The sequence below is a fragment of the Electrona antarctica genome (assembly GCF_951216825.1).
Source record: "Electrona antarctica genome assembly, chromosome: 19".
NCBI lineage: Eukaryota > Metazoa > Chordata > Actinopteri > Myctophiformes > Myctophidae > Electrona > Electrona antarctica.
In genome coordinates this window covers 36,902,208-36,919,862 of record NC_136800.1, presented here as the reverse complement: position 1 = coordinate 36,919,862, position 17,655 = coordinate 36,902,208, and the positions used below count along the sequence as shown (strand labels likewise).

Below are 17,655 nucleotides of genomic sequence, written 5' to 3'. Positions count from 1 at the left end.
CCACACACACACACACACACACACACACACACACACACACACACACACACACACACACACACACACACACACACACACACACACACACACACACACACACACACACACACACACACACACACACACACACACACACACACACACACACACACACACAGTACCTCCTCCCTAGTGAAGGTCATTGTCATGGATGTCTCCGAACACGGTGGGCTGGATGAAGTACGGTACCCAGGCTCTGTCTAAGGACACGCCTCCTCCACACATCAGCCTGGCTCCCTCCTTCTTCCCACTGCTGATGTAGCCCAAGATCTTCTTAAATTGCTCCTCATCCACCTGCACAGAACAGGTTGTGTTCATATACTGGCTCTTTACATTTCACCATCGTCATGCCTCAAATCATCAGTGCATAATCAATACTAGTAGTTCGACCTCTGACATTCAGCCACGGACCCCCATTTTATACAACCTTTATTGATGAGATCCCAATCTACACTGACATTTTTAATTGAACTAATTTAGTGTGACCCCAATAGGACCCAAGGCCGATTCTACAAATCCCTTCTAAATCAGTAGTTCTCAAATTGACCAGCAGACCACCATGTGAAAAACTTTTTCTAAAATGTTCATATCTGCTGATATCCAATGTGTGTGTGTGTGTGTGTGTGTGTGTGTGTGTGTGTGTGTGTGTGTGTGTGTGTGTGTGTGTGTGTGTGTGTGTGTTTTACCTGGGGTCACTGCTCAGTGTGCATGTTGTAGGGGTCTTACGCACCTCATAGCATGCTCCACAGTGGTATCAGTTTGCTTATAGAGCCAGTCGAGGTGTAGAGGATGCCACTCTAACTTTATTGGACAAAATACATAGTAATTTAGACAAACCCAAAACATACGTCCGTGTCCTTTTTATGGACTTCTCCTCTGCTTTTAATACGGTCCAACCCCATCTTCTCCTAAAACGCCTGTGTGACCTGAACGTCAGTAGCAATCTCATTTTGTGGATTAGGGAGTTCCTGAGAGAGAGACCCCAGCGAGTCTGTATTAATAACACTCTGTCTGACTGCCTTGTCCTAAACACTGGCGTGCCACAGGGGTGCGTTTTATCCCCTCTGTTATTCTCCCTATACACAAATGAGTTGAAATACAACAACAAAGACTTCTCTCTCAGAAAGTACGCTGACGACATGGCCCTGGTTGCCTGCCTGCAGGACGTTTCCAGTCCCTCTTACTCCCAGCACATCGACCATATTGCCCCCTGGTTTGACAGCAGCTTCCTTGACCTTAATGTCACTAAGACCAAGGAGCTGTGCTTGGGAGGGGGGTCAAGAGCAGAGGGCTCAGGGTCCATCTTTAGGCCTGTTACTATGAGTGGGGAGGAAGTGGAGCAGGTCAGTGACTTTAAATATCTGGGAACGACCATAGACAATAAACTCACCTTTCAGACCAATGCAGATAACATCTACAAAAAGCAAGGCAGCGGCATTATCTTCTCAGGAAACTGAGAAGTTTTAATGCCAGTAAACACACCCTGACCATGGTCTATAGATCACTCACTGAGAGTGTTCTCACTTTTAACATCGTGTCCTGGTTTGGGAATCTCTCAGTTAGAGATAAAAACAAGCTCACCCAGGTAGTCAACCAGGCAAGTAAGATCATTGGAGACAAACAATTGCAACTTCAGGACATATACAAACCGCTCCATAACCAAAAAAGCAATCCAGATTTACAATGATTCTACCCATCCTCTTCACTCTGAATTTGACTTGTTGCCATCGGGCAGGAGGCTTAGGGCACAATTAACTAAAAAGAAGGGTTACAAAACTTTGTTTGTGCCAACTGCTGTGGACATTTTAAATAAGAAAATGTTGAAATAGTCTAATCGCCACTGCTCATGATCACTGTTGTGTTAATGTGAATGCATTTTATATAGTATTTTAATGCACCTGTGTATGTTTTATTGTTGTAACTGACTGCTGGTGTGCCAAAGACGAATTTCCATTTTATGTCAATTTAATGGACAATAAAGTTTTCTTTATCTTTATCTCCTTGGACGTCTGCCTGGAGTGCTTTGGATCCTTGTGATGATTTCTGTAACAGGTTTGTTTTATCTATGGATTGTCCTTAGTCTGATCCCTTACCCTTTGAGCTGTCCGGCATGGTGGAACCTGCCAAGACCTGCTCTCTGGGTAAGAAATACGCAAGCAGATACTTATACAAATTAGCCAACAACAGAAACTATGCATGATTAATACACAACACCGAGCAGCAACACGCAAGACTCAGTCTGTAGAAACCTGTGAACATACTGAAGAAAAGATAGACATAAAAGTTAAACCCTATAGAGTAGTGAGACAGTGTCAAGTTTCTCTGGGAGGCCTAGCGCATGCGGAGGAACATGGAATACCTCCCAGATCCACTTCCGGCTGAAAAGGCACAAAAGCCGACCTGTAAGGAAGACAAAAATGTCAACAACCACCCGTTAACCTTAACTGACTTCAATATCACAACATTTTTTAGTTTAGTTCGATCAAGTCAACAGTGCAACATCAATCACCACACTAAACATTACATCCACTATTTCTCACAGTTGATCGAAAAGGCATAGGCCGAAGCTCAAAGCTTATTAATGCCTATCCTTTGTACCGGTCATTTTTTTCACTAACATGCTCATTGTTCGTTAAAAACAAACACTCAACATTATTCAGTATTTACCTTCAAAGATTCATTCTTATACCTCCAAGCACAGTATTTGTAGCGACCCTCGATTTATGAAAGAATACGAAATTGGATGGTCTCAACGGGTGTCGTTTATTTTTCTTCAGGCATAGATGAAGGTCATTTGAACACAGGGAAAACTATAAAATAGAATAAATAAATAAATAAATAAATAAATAAATAAATAAATACTTTTAGAATCATAAACATTTCACTCACTCAACAATAAATCAGTGCATTAGATTAATCACTACAGTATACAATCAAGACAAATTGTTAATTTAAGGTCAATTACAATGCAGTGACACAATAACTAAATTAATTTCAATGCAAGACAAATACCAAGGCAAATGTTCTCATACCGCGTCGCACTGCTGCGTTCAAACAGCTGTCTCCCTCCGTCACTCTAGCTGTGTGTAGGTGAGTGAAGCTAACATGCTTCAGCTGCACTCTAACAGGACGTTTCACAATAAGGTACTGCAAACATACAGGAAGTGTCAAAATAAAATACAGAAAGTAACAAAATAAGGCAAACAAAATAATCAAAGAAAATAACAAACTTTAAACTAAAGAAAAGATTGAAGTTAAAAGAACCAAGTGTCACCGACACTCATAGTATTATTTACCTACATATAACATTACAAACAATCAGAGCAGCGTGAAGACTAATAAACATCAAATCAAATGCAACTATTTGAAATCTATTTGGAGAATAATTCCGTTGAGATGCATCATTTTGTTTTTGAGGGGGTCGTCAAATCAATTGAATCTTGAGTGTTCCCTCCAGCATCTACTCCAGTCCCGGCACCCCCTGCTCCTCCACTTCTAAGTGGGTTTCCTCCATCTCTGAATGGGTGTTTCAACACCCCAGGTCTGTCTGAGTTACAGTCTTAGATGCGTCTTGCTTCTAGGAGTGCCTCTGTCGATTTTCCTATCGGAATCGGTCTTCCTCTTCAGCGTTTCGTCACTAAAGACGAAACGCCTCCGTACCTCCTCTCCGGGGAAGCTACAGAACACAGACAGCTGCATCTGTCCGTCTGTCCTATAGACAGTCACCCTCCACTGGCGCGGGACCACCCGTCCCCCCAGCTCCCATGTGGCGGAGACACCGGAGATGACTCTGGCCAGCTGCTGACCGTTTACCTCCACAAGGTCATACTGGTTGCCGTTGCGGGCATTCCCGCACCTGAAGGGTGGTGTTAGGGTGTCAGGGTGGGGCATAGTCACCAGAGACCCGGAGAATTCCTGGAAGAGAACATTGTTTTGGGTGGTCACCACCGCCGGTGGCGGCGTAGGAGGCCGCACTGGCACACACGTCTTAGTAAGGGGGACGTAGCGAACACAGACACACTGCGGGATGCTAGGTATGAACGCCGGCCTCCACTGCTTAGTACGGCGATCATAGCGTGCGTGCACCGGCCTCCACTCCTTAGTACAGTGGTCATAGAAACATGCACAGGGTCTCTCCTCAACAACGGGTGTGACGTCCTTTGGAGGTCTGAGGAGCTCCTTGCCGACCAGTACGAGTGAGGAAAGGTCACTCATCTTATCGATCCGGCGGTACAGCTCGGGAACGCACGCTGTGACGGCGGCCATGTCGTCATCAGTCAGGGGGCGGTTCCTCAGGTTGTACATGTGAACGTTGATCTGCCTTCTGGAACGTGCACGTCCAGAAGTAGACGGCTCCTTGATCAACTTGATGTGATACTGCTCCATTCAGAGAGAGAGGGGGGTGCTCTGTGGTGAGAGAGGGGGGGGGGGGGGGGGGTGCTCTGAGAGAGAGAGAGAGAGAGGAGAGTTGTGCAAGGCAAGCTCTGATACACCTGTGAAAGAGAGATATACATTTTATACAGTTAGTTTATTTATCAGCACAGCATTTGTACATACAGAATAATGGTTCCCATATTATACAGTTGACCGAAAATGTATACACATCAGTTTATACAGCAGTCAGTTGTGGTACTAACTGTATGTAGCCCAAGTAAAATGTAAATACTAGCTTACTAGCTTCTAAACTTTTAGACATTTAACTCACGCTACAAACAAACACACAGAGTTTTAAACTGCATAGGCTAACATAGCATTGAAATGACCGTTCTCCGGCTTACCAGTTGAAGAGGAAAAGTTAGTTGAAAAGCAACAAATATCAGCACTGCTGCAAGTTAAACGCTGGTTCCTCTTGTAGTTGTCAATGTATCCTCTCTGTTGGAAGTCTCAATGCAGTCTGAAGGTAAAACGGTGCGAGCGACTTTTATATCTTCAGCTCCTACACGAGCTGTGGCCCGCCCCTCGTGCCTTGTGTCTGACACCAGACTTGTGTCACAAGTCACACACAGCTTTGATGGATGTGTTCTGCTCCCCTCCCCCTCTTTTAATTCTTTATTTACCCAGGGAAGTAGCTGAGCACAGGTGCTCATTTTCAGCAACGCCCTACACATAGAAACACACAGACAGACACACACACACACACACACATTAAAACCTGGGAGCTGACCAGTACAACCACAGTCTTATACTGTTTGCCACTAAGCAGCTCCAGAGGGAGCAGTTGGGGGTTCAGTGCCTTGCTCAAGGGCACTTCAGCGGTGTTGGGTGAGTGATGACAATCACTTCCCCACCCAGATTTTTCCTGCCCGTCCGTTGAATCGAACCGGCAACCTTTCGGCAACAAGGGCACTCCTCTAACCCTTAGGCCACCGCATTAAACAAAATGTTTGGTCAAACCATATGGAAATGCATTGGAGTGGCCATTAAACACAGACACAAGACAAGACAGGTGTCTTGAATGTGTGAACGCAGCCCAGTAAGGGCATATGTCGACCCCACCTGCTCACCTCCGCCCCACCCCCTCCTGGTGCTGTGGCCATCTTGGATCCTAAACACAATATAAACAAATGGCAGAAGGGTGGGACTGAGCACACGGGTGACTGTTTCATGTAATCAATTCCCAACAGATCTCCAAACCTGTTGTTTTGGGGAGCGCTGGTTTCAGTCCATTCAACCTCCTCTTGTGAGTTGGCTAGTGAGATGCACCCTAGGAGACATTTATACTTCAAAGCCCAATAGTGTTGCGCACAGAGAACAGCTGATATACAAGCTCACATTGCATCGCAGATGCGACTGTTGTGAGCGTAGAGGTCTGCGTGCGCGACACCATCGCGGGACGAAGCATAAATTATACTTGATGGGCTGCAGGTGCGCGTGCAGCCGTGCACAAATAGGCTCTGCTGCCGTGATCATGTGCGCACTGCGCACCTCCCGTTTTTATGACAGCGACTGGAGGTGTGGTTTTGAGGACAACTGTTTTGAATTGCTATTATTGTTCAAACACAACAGAAACCAAGGACTATATATTTCAAGGGCGTGAGATCACAATAAAAATCCTAATCATTCTTCCTCCACACTGGGAGAAAAACAGCACCTGAAAGTTTGATGGGGCATTTTTTACACGTGAGTGCAGTTAGAACTTTTCCATTGCATCTTATGAGAGGTGGTGTTCTTCTGCTGCCTTTATGCGCGCGCATGCCGTTTCTTATCAGTGTGACGTCGTCTGATAAGGCGTCTATTGTAAACATAAGTGTAATACTTTATGGTGTCGTCCACATAACAGTTTTGTATTGAGTTGTGCTTGAAATGTACTGTAATTCTCCAATCTGTTGACAGCTACATCTGACAGCTACATCTGTCATGTGGGCTACATTTACATAATTAATGGGGGGATTCGGTTAATGATGTAAATAGTAATTAGTTAGTTTACTATCAATAGAGTACTGAGTATAGAGTATTGAGTACTCTATTGATAGTAAACTAACTAATCTATTCAATACACAGAAACACCCCTGTTGTTGTGTGAAGTTAAGGCCTTCGGTCTTGAACTTGACAGGGAACCTGAGGGGGGTTCAGGCCAGGGAGACCAAATTTAGAGAGCAAATTTGCCCTAAACTTCACATATTTTGTGAAGTTTGTGTTAAAGATGACAGGCTTTTATTACAATAAGGCAAAAGCTAGAACATGGTTCGATGGTTGTACTTCACATGAAAGACCAAACTCTGAGCGTCATCATGACCGCTGAACATATTATGTTCTGATTACAATTTCAGGTATGACGCAGAGTGGCCTTGTTTACATGCACTGAGAAGTCTGGATATCCTAAAATGTAAAAAATAAAGAATAAAATGTATGCTTTGGAATATAAGGCCTAATATTGAAGTGTACATTTTGGTCTGATAATGTACCGCGTATGCTTAAATCATGTATAGTTTACATTATTTCAGAAATTACATTTTGGAGAAACAAAATAGCTAATTTCACATTGGGCTGCACAGACTTCTCAGGTGCCCACTCTTCCAGGATCCCAGAAAACATTCCATGTTCAAAGATACAAGGAAAAAAGAAAAGAGCAAATGATTTCATGACTAAGATGAATGTATGTCCCATTTAATGTTGGCAGTAGAACTATTTGAAATGTCAGACATATGAAATTCATTCATTTAAACTGTATAATTTGATTGACATGTGTAATATTTTATTTACAAGTAATACAAACATATGATTTTCACCTAAAAACCAGAAAGTTGTGACACTTAATAAAATGAAATGTAATTTCATTCAAGGAAAAAAGAAAAGAAAAGAAAGAAAAACACTAGGAGAGAAAACAACATGAAATGCAAAAACAAACAGAAGATGGCAACACACAATGGCTATATTCCAGCATATTAATCAGTGGGAAAGTATCACATATAAACACAATTATCCTGTGTCATATCTTAGTGTATTATTTCCAAGCAGGGTAACAACCAAAGTACACTGTAACCGTCACATGCTTGCATATTGATCATACTTGTCTATTAGGAACAATTTAATTTATAATATATTACTGAGCACTGTCAGGTTAATCCACAGGTTAACATACTGAATAAGGCCATTTTAAAACTGAAACGTTACCCAAATAGCTCGTTGCACTCAAGGCAAATTAATTGTAGCATGCTTTTCATAAAGACACAATTGTCACGGTGCAATCAATTTATAATTACGATTGACAAACAAATCAACAAGCATTATGGAATAAGAGAACCAAACAAATATGACTGTTAATTCAAACGAGCAGTAGTTAACTTTACAACAAAATGTGTTACTTAGGTTTAAAAGTGATACACTTAAATGAACTAACTGATGGCAGTTGCCAATACATGCGTAGCAAGATAGTCCAGAGGTGGGTAATGAAGAAATGATTGAGCGGCGTAAAGGATCATATAATAAACTAATGAACCATTTTCCTCTGTTCAGTCAACTCTTCATAACTGAGGAAAACCGTCACAGGGATTCAACACGTCACACATCAAGCTTAATTCATACTTTGTTGCATGACAAGGTGGCACGTTGTTTAGTTAGCTTGAAAATCAGCTACTTTTAACAGCACCGTCATTCGGTATAAAGTAGGCTTGATTTAGAAACATCGACCATACCATTTCTGATGAGGATAAAACAATTTAATTGTCCCCTTTCCAACAAAGAGATAAGCACTGTAATTACACACTGAACGTTTGAGACGAAGGGCAGCAGAAACAAACCACTCTTAGCTTTGATGGTTCACATTTTGCATATATTTTATATTGGTCCATCTGTCTCCCCGTTGTCCATTCGACAAGCTAAGCTAGTTTCTTAGTCTCATCCTCTTTTTTTAAATCATCTCAAGAATTGAATACAAAATAAAACAATTTGAATAATATCGACATGCACGTGGCATTACTCAGAATAGGATATTGTTGGAAAGGATGAAGACAGGCACTGACAACCTACTACATCATGACGCAGTGAAGAGTGTGATATCTAGTCACTTCAAACGGTAATCAGAGTGAACATCACCACAATAAAGACACTGACGAACCCCAGGGGGGAAAATCAGCTTGTTTTAAATGACCTAAAACACAGAGGGTTGGGGAGGGGCAAGCATTCAACATAGTTCTTTTTAGATTAAAAAAAATATTTTGCCATTATTAAAAGTGTTTGGGTCGTGGGAAAAACGTGGGAGTGAAGAAAAGAAAAAAAGTTACAGAGGAAACCTATCCCAACATCCAGCTCAGTGTATGTATGTGTGTATATATATATATATATATATATATATATATATATATATATACACACACACACACACACACACACACACACACACACACACACACACACACACACACACACACACACACACACACACACACACACACACACACACACACACACACACACACTCAACAAAAAAAGGACAGAAAAATCCCCTCGTTTTCCTTTTAAAAATCTTTGATTCTTAAAAATTACAGTCTATTCAAAAGTCAACCCCAAAGCTGTGCATAACAACATAAAATGGAAGATTGTTATTTTATTTTTTTTTGTCGGCATCTTAACGGCCGACTTCATAACCCTGTTCCCAATGATATGCGAGTGACTCCAGGATGACAGAGGGATGGAAGGACCATCCACCCAAATAGTCATGAGACCAATAAACAAAACAAAAACATATTTCACGCTAAATGTCTGTGAGCTACATTTATACACAATTTATAACCTTAAACAGGTTTGTTTGGGATTTATTTTTTGTTCCTGTATTTTTATTTTTGTATATTTTTCAATGTTTTTATTTTTCCATATATTTTCATTATGAAAGCAGAGCAATTATTTCAACACTGCGATAGTACGTCACGATTTTTTTCCCCTCTTTTTTTTCCGCTTTTTCATTTTCTAAGATCCACGCCATGTAATTTCCTCATTGCTGCATTTACAGTAAGAAAAGTGATTAGAAAATTCTGGTAATAAAATCTCAGTTAATGCTGATTTGTTACTACACACTTAAATAAACAAATTCTCCAAAGTAACGGTTGCAAAAGTAGCACGTCAGTAAAGGAAAAAAAAAAAAAAAAAAAGTCAAAATCTAAACAATCTAGAAACAAAATGACCCCTGCCCCTCCAAAAAGAAAAAAGAAAAACAGGAAATCATATACTATGTATAGTGAGAGCCATGCTCTTCAAACAACCTGTTCTTTATTCAACATATACGGGTATATTAAATAACAATGAGATACAAAATGAGAAAAAAAGAAATCGAAAAGAGAGCGAGAACATTTTCTTTTTTTTCCCCCTTTGCATTTTACATACAGTCCATAAAAAGTCCAGGAAGGCAAGAAAGGGACGTGGGAGGGGTTTGATGGGTGGGTGGTAGTCGTGGAAGTTGAGTGACAAGGGAAGGTAGCCAATTGCGTGCTGGCTGGGAGGAGGAGGTGGGGGGGGGTTTGTTCATCTCTTCCTGCGACAGGTGCGTTTGTGGTCGGCGTGCCAGTGCTCCTGCTGACATTTGATGGAGCAGTACGAGGTGTTCCAGCAACAGTGATACATGGCCTCCTCCTCACAGTTATAACACTAGGAGACAAAGGCACACAAGGCACGTCATGACTACAACATTCCATATCGTTGCTGGTGGGAGGTTCCCCCCCTCCCACCAGCAACAATATGGCATTTTGTAGTCATGACTTTTCAGGAAATGGAAAAATGTCTTCCAATGGATCCAATGTAGTCAGTCACAAGCTCTTGTTAATACTTTTAACACCCTGAAGGCCCAGGGTTATTTCATTCATTAAATCATAGCACCCATCGATTTATAGCAGCGGGAGCACATTTAGCAACGGACCGGATGCTATCCCGGATGTGGCTGAAGTAGCTTGATGTAGCCAAAACACTCTCGATGCGATGGACAACAACGGGAGGTATGATCCATTCTAACGCGACTAGCGACGGGACCGCGATGGGCCATCTAACACAATCTTTTCTTAGAATTGGACGGAATGATTTAGATCAAGAGTTATTCCCTATTATATATTAAATATATTATTCAATACAATTAGCCCTTCGCTAAGTCCCTCCCCAACCCATCCTTGTCCAATAGGCACGTTAGCAGCGAGGAGACAGGGCAAGCTGTCCTTCTCCCCCATAGAGATGCATGTCAAATGACGGGATTTCTCCATATGATCATTTCAGTAGCAAAGGCTTCAAAAAATCTAGTCAACCAGGCCTGCAGTAGGCTATGCACTAGACAAATTACATTATTTCAATAAACTACAAATACGAGGAAATGACAGAGGGAGAAATAAACTTTTAACGACTACCCGACAGGAGTTTTCATGTTGCAAGACTACAGTGATTAGTGTTATTGCCATCACTTGGGTGGGTCAGGCGTGTAACAAGTTAACACAGCCATGAAAAACAACATTGACAGCTGTGAGGTGGCGAAAGCTTGACCTGCATAGCAAGCAACAGTTGCTAAACTATTTAAATTGGCATTGGATCGCTTTTTGGGGTGGGATTTAGCAAAGGGCAAATTGGTCACACACTTTGAATATAGCCGACCTAGAAGCTCTCAACGCTCCGAGTCCATGTTCCTTGGTGAGGGAAACGCAGGGACAAATTAGCCATTGGGCCAGTGGGGCCGTTGGGGAAATTGGACCGCGCAGTACTAGGTTTGACGCCCTGAAAAGGGCTCCTGGGGCCCTTCATTGGCCAAAGATTTAGTTAAATTTAGGTAAAAAACGTGATAAAAACACGGAAAAATATGTTGTGCTCACAAAAATGTTGTGCTCACACGCACTATGGGGGCCCTGCAAATATTAGCGGCCCAGGGGCCTCGTGGGGGTTAATCCGTCCCTGGGGAAACGGTTGAGAAAATGTCATCATAATTGTCATGTGCTGTTGCTGATGTTCACCGCTCTGTCTTCAGTCTGCCCTGCAGTCTGCTGTTAGCAACATTGTTAGCAATGTAAGCCATCTACCGCAACTTGCAGACTGTACATCCCCCCTCGCGATATGACATTCAATACTGCCAACCACTCCAGGATATTATCCTAAACATTTTAGCGTTGTCTCGTAGTACCCGTAGGATAGCTTTCGATGTATTGCTCTGTGCTCAGAGCCGGTCTAAGCCTGTCTACTGCAGAGGTTCCCAATCGGTCCGCGGGACATGTAGGACCAGTACGCGAGAAGGGAATTCCAAGTTTTCCCGGCCGTGAATCTATAGCCAGTCCATGCGTCATCAGGATTTTCCAAAAGCGGTGAATAGTTTGACTCGGTCGCATGAACAGTTGAAGACACCAAGGATTTGTCAGTGATGTCACTGACTGTGGTTTATAAAACAGCTTCAAGTCTGTGCTACTTCCGTGTTGCATAACAGCGACATCACTGTCGAATCCTTGGTATCTTTAGTTAGGTAGCCTTCGTTTCAACGTGTGTTCATGATCAGCGAGTAGCAGCGTAACAAGCTGTATTTTGCGACATTTGCGCTAATGAAAGACTAAACGGGATTATTATTTTATGTCAACATTCAAGTATAATTATCAGAAGATGTAACTACCCAGGTAAAGTAATCAGTCACTCAGAGTTTAACTAAAGTTTCCCACCTGTCCAAAGTCATTTCTGATACAGACATAACTATGTTTTTATCATCCTCTCCTTGATTATCATCCTATCCTTGATGATATAATGCCATTTAGCTCAAGGATATAATTATGTTGTGATATAATATAGAAGCGGGTACTTGAGTCATTGACTGCCAGTCACTCAACTGTCTTCCGTGTTTTGGTACCACCCCGCACCATGCCGGTTCACGAACATTTTATGAACGGTCAGCTGGTATTAGAAAGGTTGGGAAACCCTGGTCTACTGTATCCGGAAATGCATACATACAAACAAGGACCGTTTCGGTAACCTCACTACACCGAGATGGGTAGAGAAAAGCCATGCAAATTCACGCACCAGAAAATAAATTAAATCAAACGCCCAAACCTTTAAATTAACATCCGAATGTCAATGTAACGAATAAACCTTCAAACATCTGGGGCCAGAAATATTAGAAGACACACCATTATCCCATTACTAAAATGTATTAGGTACATTTACATTGTTTCACCAGCATAACTTATAATTATAACTACTACTCAGGTGTTGTGGGGTGTGTGTGTGTGTTCTGTGTTGCCACTCACCCACTGTTTCTTCTTGGTCTGAGAGATGAGCTGTTTGTGTTGAGCAACGATCTTCTTCACCTCCTCCACCAGCTCCTCTTTACACTTTTCCTTCACCTGTTTACATTTTCTCTCCATCTCAGCCTGGGCTCCTGTCACTGCCTTGCTCACCGCCTGCCTCTTCTCCTCCTCCATCTCTGAACGCAGCTGCGGCAGACAGACACACACACACACGTTCGTATTACTCTACTTGTGTTGTGAGGACATCAACATTTTAGGACGGCATTGAAAATACAGCTGGCGTTGGCTATTGAAAAATAGCAGATACACAAGCTTGTTACTTGTTACTCTGTGCCACGCTGCAAGCTTGTAGATCTGCTATTTTTGAATAATTATATATTTTTTAACACAAATCTTCTCTTCTGGGGGTCCCTGGTACTAAACGTTTACATTTGGGGGTCCTTGGCATGAAAACTACTGATTTAGATGGCATTTGTTGAATCAGCCTCAAGTCTTAATGGGTTAGGGTCTCTCTAGTGACCAGGGGTGCCCAAAAGGTAGATCGCGATCTACCAGTAGATCACAAAGGCTGTGCAGGTAGATCACATGACATGCCCCTAAAGAGTATTTCATTTAAATATATTGAAGGAAAAAAACGATAAAAAAAAAAAACATTTATCCCCCATATTTCCCATTCCAAGTGCATTTGTCTTATACTGTACAGAATGTTACACGAACTCTACTATTCCGAAGCCCCCTCTGGTACATATTTAAACTATTTTCAGACTATTTTCAGCAATGGTATAATAATTGATTTGGTGGGTAGATCTTGCCGAGCTGGTCATTTTGAAAGTAGCTCTCAAGTCAAAAAGTGTGGGCACCCCTGCTCTAGTCCTTTATTTCCAGATTGGGATACCTATTTCATCCAATCAGGAGAGAGAACTCATACAGGATAAACAAGTAGAATTGGAAGTGATTACAAAGAAATCCCTTATGATTATGATCACAATATAGAGTTTAACCTTTCACACCATTTAGTGTTTGTACAGAATAATATCACTCGTACTACCTTAAACAATACTGAATCTGACCAGGACCAGTAGTGCATGGCTTTGATTTTACAGAACAGTTTGCTCATGTGCCCATCACTTTGACATCCCAGATCTGCTACACTATTGTTTGGTTAATGTGCTTGGTTAATGTTCCCCTGCGTACTACAGAATATGGATGCTGGGGTTCAAGTGGTTAAAATGCTTTCACATTTTCTTTTTCAACTTCACGCATCTAGCTTTAAGGTTTTCAACTTATACATTCCCTGCACCAGCTCTCAGTGGGGTGTTCAGGTCACACACACACCTTCTCCAGGGCCTCTCGGACTACCCGCTCCGTCTCTCTCTTGTTGTCTTGCTTCATCATGTCCTTGACGTCGTTGAAGATCTTGGTGTACTTCTCGTGACACATGTTCTGACAGGCTCCGTCGCTGCTGGTCTGGGTGCTACGGTGCAGGGTGCGAGGCGACCCCCCGCTGGCCTTCTTGGTCTGCGTTGAAACCGACAGCTTCTCAGGCTGCTGGGGGGGGCACGATGAGACGGGGATCTCCTGGCTGGAGCTCACTGCTTCCATCTCAGGCTCTGGATCCTTGGTGGGATGGAAACACAACAGAAATGTAGTGGAAATGTAGTGTGCGTGTTTGTATATATCCATAACTTCGATTTGGAGTAAATCATTTTCACATTAAGTAGTAACGTATTCCTTCATTCATTTCAGCTAAACCTCTAAAGCCCAAACCACACCAAAGGGTCGAGACGGGACAAGACAGTTTTAGCTTTCGTCCCAGCAGTGTGATACTGTACTGATACTGTTGCACGTCGACCCAAGTGATTCAACTGGTTCAATTCAATGGCCCAAACCACACCACTGGGTTGCCATGCATCTACTCGCAACGGTTTGGTTGCCAAGGAGTTGCATGGCGACCCATTGGTGTGTTTTGGGCTTTACAAGTAGTTTACGGTACATGGGTTTGAGCTGCTGTAACACACATGGTCATATATGAGTTGTAGTTACCATTGTGACACTCGGTTCCTCTTTGGGTTCAACTGGTTGATTGCGGCGGCTCTTCTTAGCCTTGGGTTCCTGACTGCCTTTGAGCTGGACAACACAACACAGGATGACATGATTAACAGCTACAGTGGATGGGTTTGAAACTTTGAACTGGACAACACAACACAGGATGACATGATTAAAAGTGGATAGGTTCGTCTGATCCATGATAGTCAAAGTCTACAAGTGATGAATATGACGGACAGCTGTCAAAGTATTCAAAGAGATAGTTCAGGTTCAGGGCGATTTTTCCTACTACCTGCATGCTGTTTTGAGGTAAGTTTGGTTAACCCCATTCCTGGATGTTTATACCATCAAATAGTTCTGTAGCTGAGCTCATCTCAAAATTATAGTTGGGTCATATCTGATACTTCCGCAGAGAGCAAAGGTCCGTTTCTCAGTGGATGTATCATCTATGAAGGTTAAAAAACAAATTGGGGCCCCATGTACCTCACAAAAATGCGGACACAATTCATGAGAGCCCCAAATCCATATGGCCACCATCAACAAATTACCTCAAATTCATTCTGCTTTAAGTAGCATGTGACATGTCAAACTAGGGGGTTTACAGGATTCTGAATCCATTCCAAGCATTAGTTTTGCACAAAAAACACTCCTTGGGCTAAAAACGGCCATAGCTGTCATCACAAATGTGATGAGGTCAGCACATTTGAGCACAATTGGGCACATTTGGGCAAGTGGCTATGGCCGTTTTTAGCCCAAGGAGTGTTTTTTGTGCAAAACTAATGCTTGGAATGGATTCAGAACCGTGAAAAGAATGTTATTTTAGGTAATTTTGCCTTATTGTGCCTTAATCCATTTTGTGCGGGAACCCCTTTTGGTGTTTTAAACATTATGTTATAATTTAGCTATTGAAAAATAGCAGATCTACAAGCTCATAGCACGCCACTCGGTGGCGCGCTACGAGCTTGTAAGTCTGCTATTTTTAAAAATCTTTGAATATATATTCTTTCAGAGTGAACATTTTTAACTCAAATCTTTGCTTCTGAGGGGTTCCTGGAACAACATATTTTCAGATGGGGGTCAGCGGCCAAATACAGATAATTTTCTGCGTCCTTGACATGAAATATTGAGCACCACTGATAAAGAAACACAGGTATTTCAGAAAACTGTCAGCATTTAGAAGACATTTTTTTAATTTCGACGTCAGGCCTAAATGGGTTGACAGGTTGTTGATGGTGGCCATATGGATTTGGGGCTCTCATAAATTTTGCCCGCATTTCTGCGAGGTACATGGAGGCTCAATTTGTTTTTTAACCTCCATAGATGATAAATCCACTGAGAAACGGACCTTTGCTCTCCGCGGTCACGGAAGTATCAGATACGACCCCACTATTAGGGAAACATTTTAGTGTTGAAAATAGTAACAAATAAGTAAAAAGAAGCTTAACAAAGCACTTGACAGAGTTAACATTGTAGATTTATTTTAGGTCTGTCATGCGGTGGCCAGTCCACCAGGTGTCACTGTCTAACTCCAAGACACCAATTCACTTGTCAGATTTTATGTTTCAGTGATAGATGTGTGCACACAGGTTTCATATAGAGGAGGTACAGTGGAGGTGTTGTGGGCTGAATGCAATGACACCACCTGCCATACCTCCCTCTAGGGATTAAGACCTCCATCTTGTAACCCATATCTATCCTATCCTGTGAAATACTAAAGAGACCGTAGCAACTTCCCTACAGTCAATCTCATAAAGAACAGAGGAAGGTTAGTGTATGTCATATTTCCCTTCAAAACCTCCATCTTTTAACCCCTATCTATCGTATCTGGTCAAATCCTAACAAAGTGACTCTAGCAACATGTCTACTGTCCGTCTCATTAAAGAACAAAGGGTAGTGTTATGGCACATTTCCCTTCAAAGCTGAGCTCACAAGGCTACTTGCATGCTTAACCAGCTGGTTTTCTTTTGCATAGCTACCTTTTTCTGTGGAAAATCTGAAAAGAGGGCAGATGCACACCTCAAAGGTTCTGTGGAAAATCTGGAAATGAGCTTTGCCGGTCTGAAAGACCGGCATGAGTTATGGGTTTTTTTATACCCGTGAAACAATCCCACATTTCCACTTCCTTCCTGTGTCCACTTACGTATACGACATGAAAGAGAAAGTCTACACTTACATGTCGTGCTTGTTCGTTGCTTGTGGATGAGATACTGGACTCTGCCTCTTCCGTCCTCTCCGGCCGCTCCACCGCCTTCCTGCTACTACCACCACCACCACCACCACCACCTCCACCACCACCTCCATCTCCTCCCCTGCTCGTCTCCTGCTCCTCTTCTTCCACTACTTCCTCCTCCTCAGCATCCTCCTCCTCAACATCCTCCTCCTCTTCCTCTCCCAGCTCCCCTTCGTCGTCCACCTTGGAGATGAAGCGGCGTTCGTCCCTGTGGAAGCGCTGGTACATCTCCAGCTCGTCGCAGGCCTTCTTCCAGCCGGCGCTGCGCTTCACCTGCAGCTGCTGGATGCTCATCTTGATGTCCTGGATGTTGTCTGCGGGAATCCACGCTCTGAAAGAGAGAGGGGGATACAGACGAATGGGATAAATAAGAAGTGGTTCGGGCATCTCGTTAGGATGCCTCTCGAGCGTCTCCCTAGGGAGGTCCTCGAGGCACGTCCCACTGGGAGGAGACCCCGGGGCAGACCAAGGCGCACTTGGAGGAATCACATCGACTCACTGGCCTTGGAACGCCTCGGGATCCCCCAGGAGGAAGTTACTAATGTTGCTCTGGAGAGGGATTCTGGAGCTCTCTGGTGGAGCTGTTGCCCGCGCGACCCGATTAAGGATAAGCAGTTGAAGATGGATGGATGGATGGGATAAAGAGCAAGG

At 42.9% G+C, this 17,655-nt stretch overlaps 1 protein-coding gene across 3 annotated transcripts in view; it reads right to left on the bottom strand.

The window, feature by feature from the left end:
* Positions 1–7,125: 7,125 nt before the first annotated feature.
* Positions 7,126–17,655, bottom strand: part of zmynd11 (zinc finger, MYND-type containing 11) — a 36,984-nt gene continuing 26,454 nt past the window's right edge. For all 3 annotated transcript variants that reach the window (XM_079488682.1, XM_079488683.1, XM_079488681.1), the window contains exons 14-18: positions 16,948–17,335; positions 14,772–14,855; positions 14,064–14,345; positions 12,729–12,914; positions 7,126–10,119 (exon numbers count right to left, since the gene is read on the bottom strand). In XM_079488682.1, coding sequence (XP_079344808.1) covers positions 9,997–10,119; positions 12,729–12,914; positions 14,064–14,345; positions 14,772–14,855; positions 16,948–17,335 — 1,063 coding nt within the window. In that variant the 3' untranslated portion in view covers positions 7,126–9,996. The remainder of the gene's footprint in view (positions 10,120–12,728; positions 12,915–14,063; positions 14,346–14,771; positions 14,856–16,947; positions 17,336–17,655) is intronic.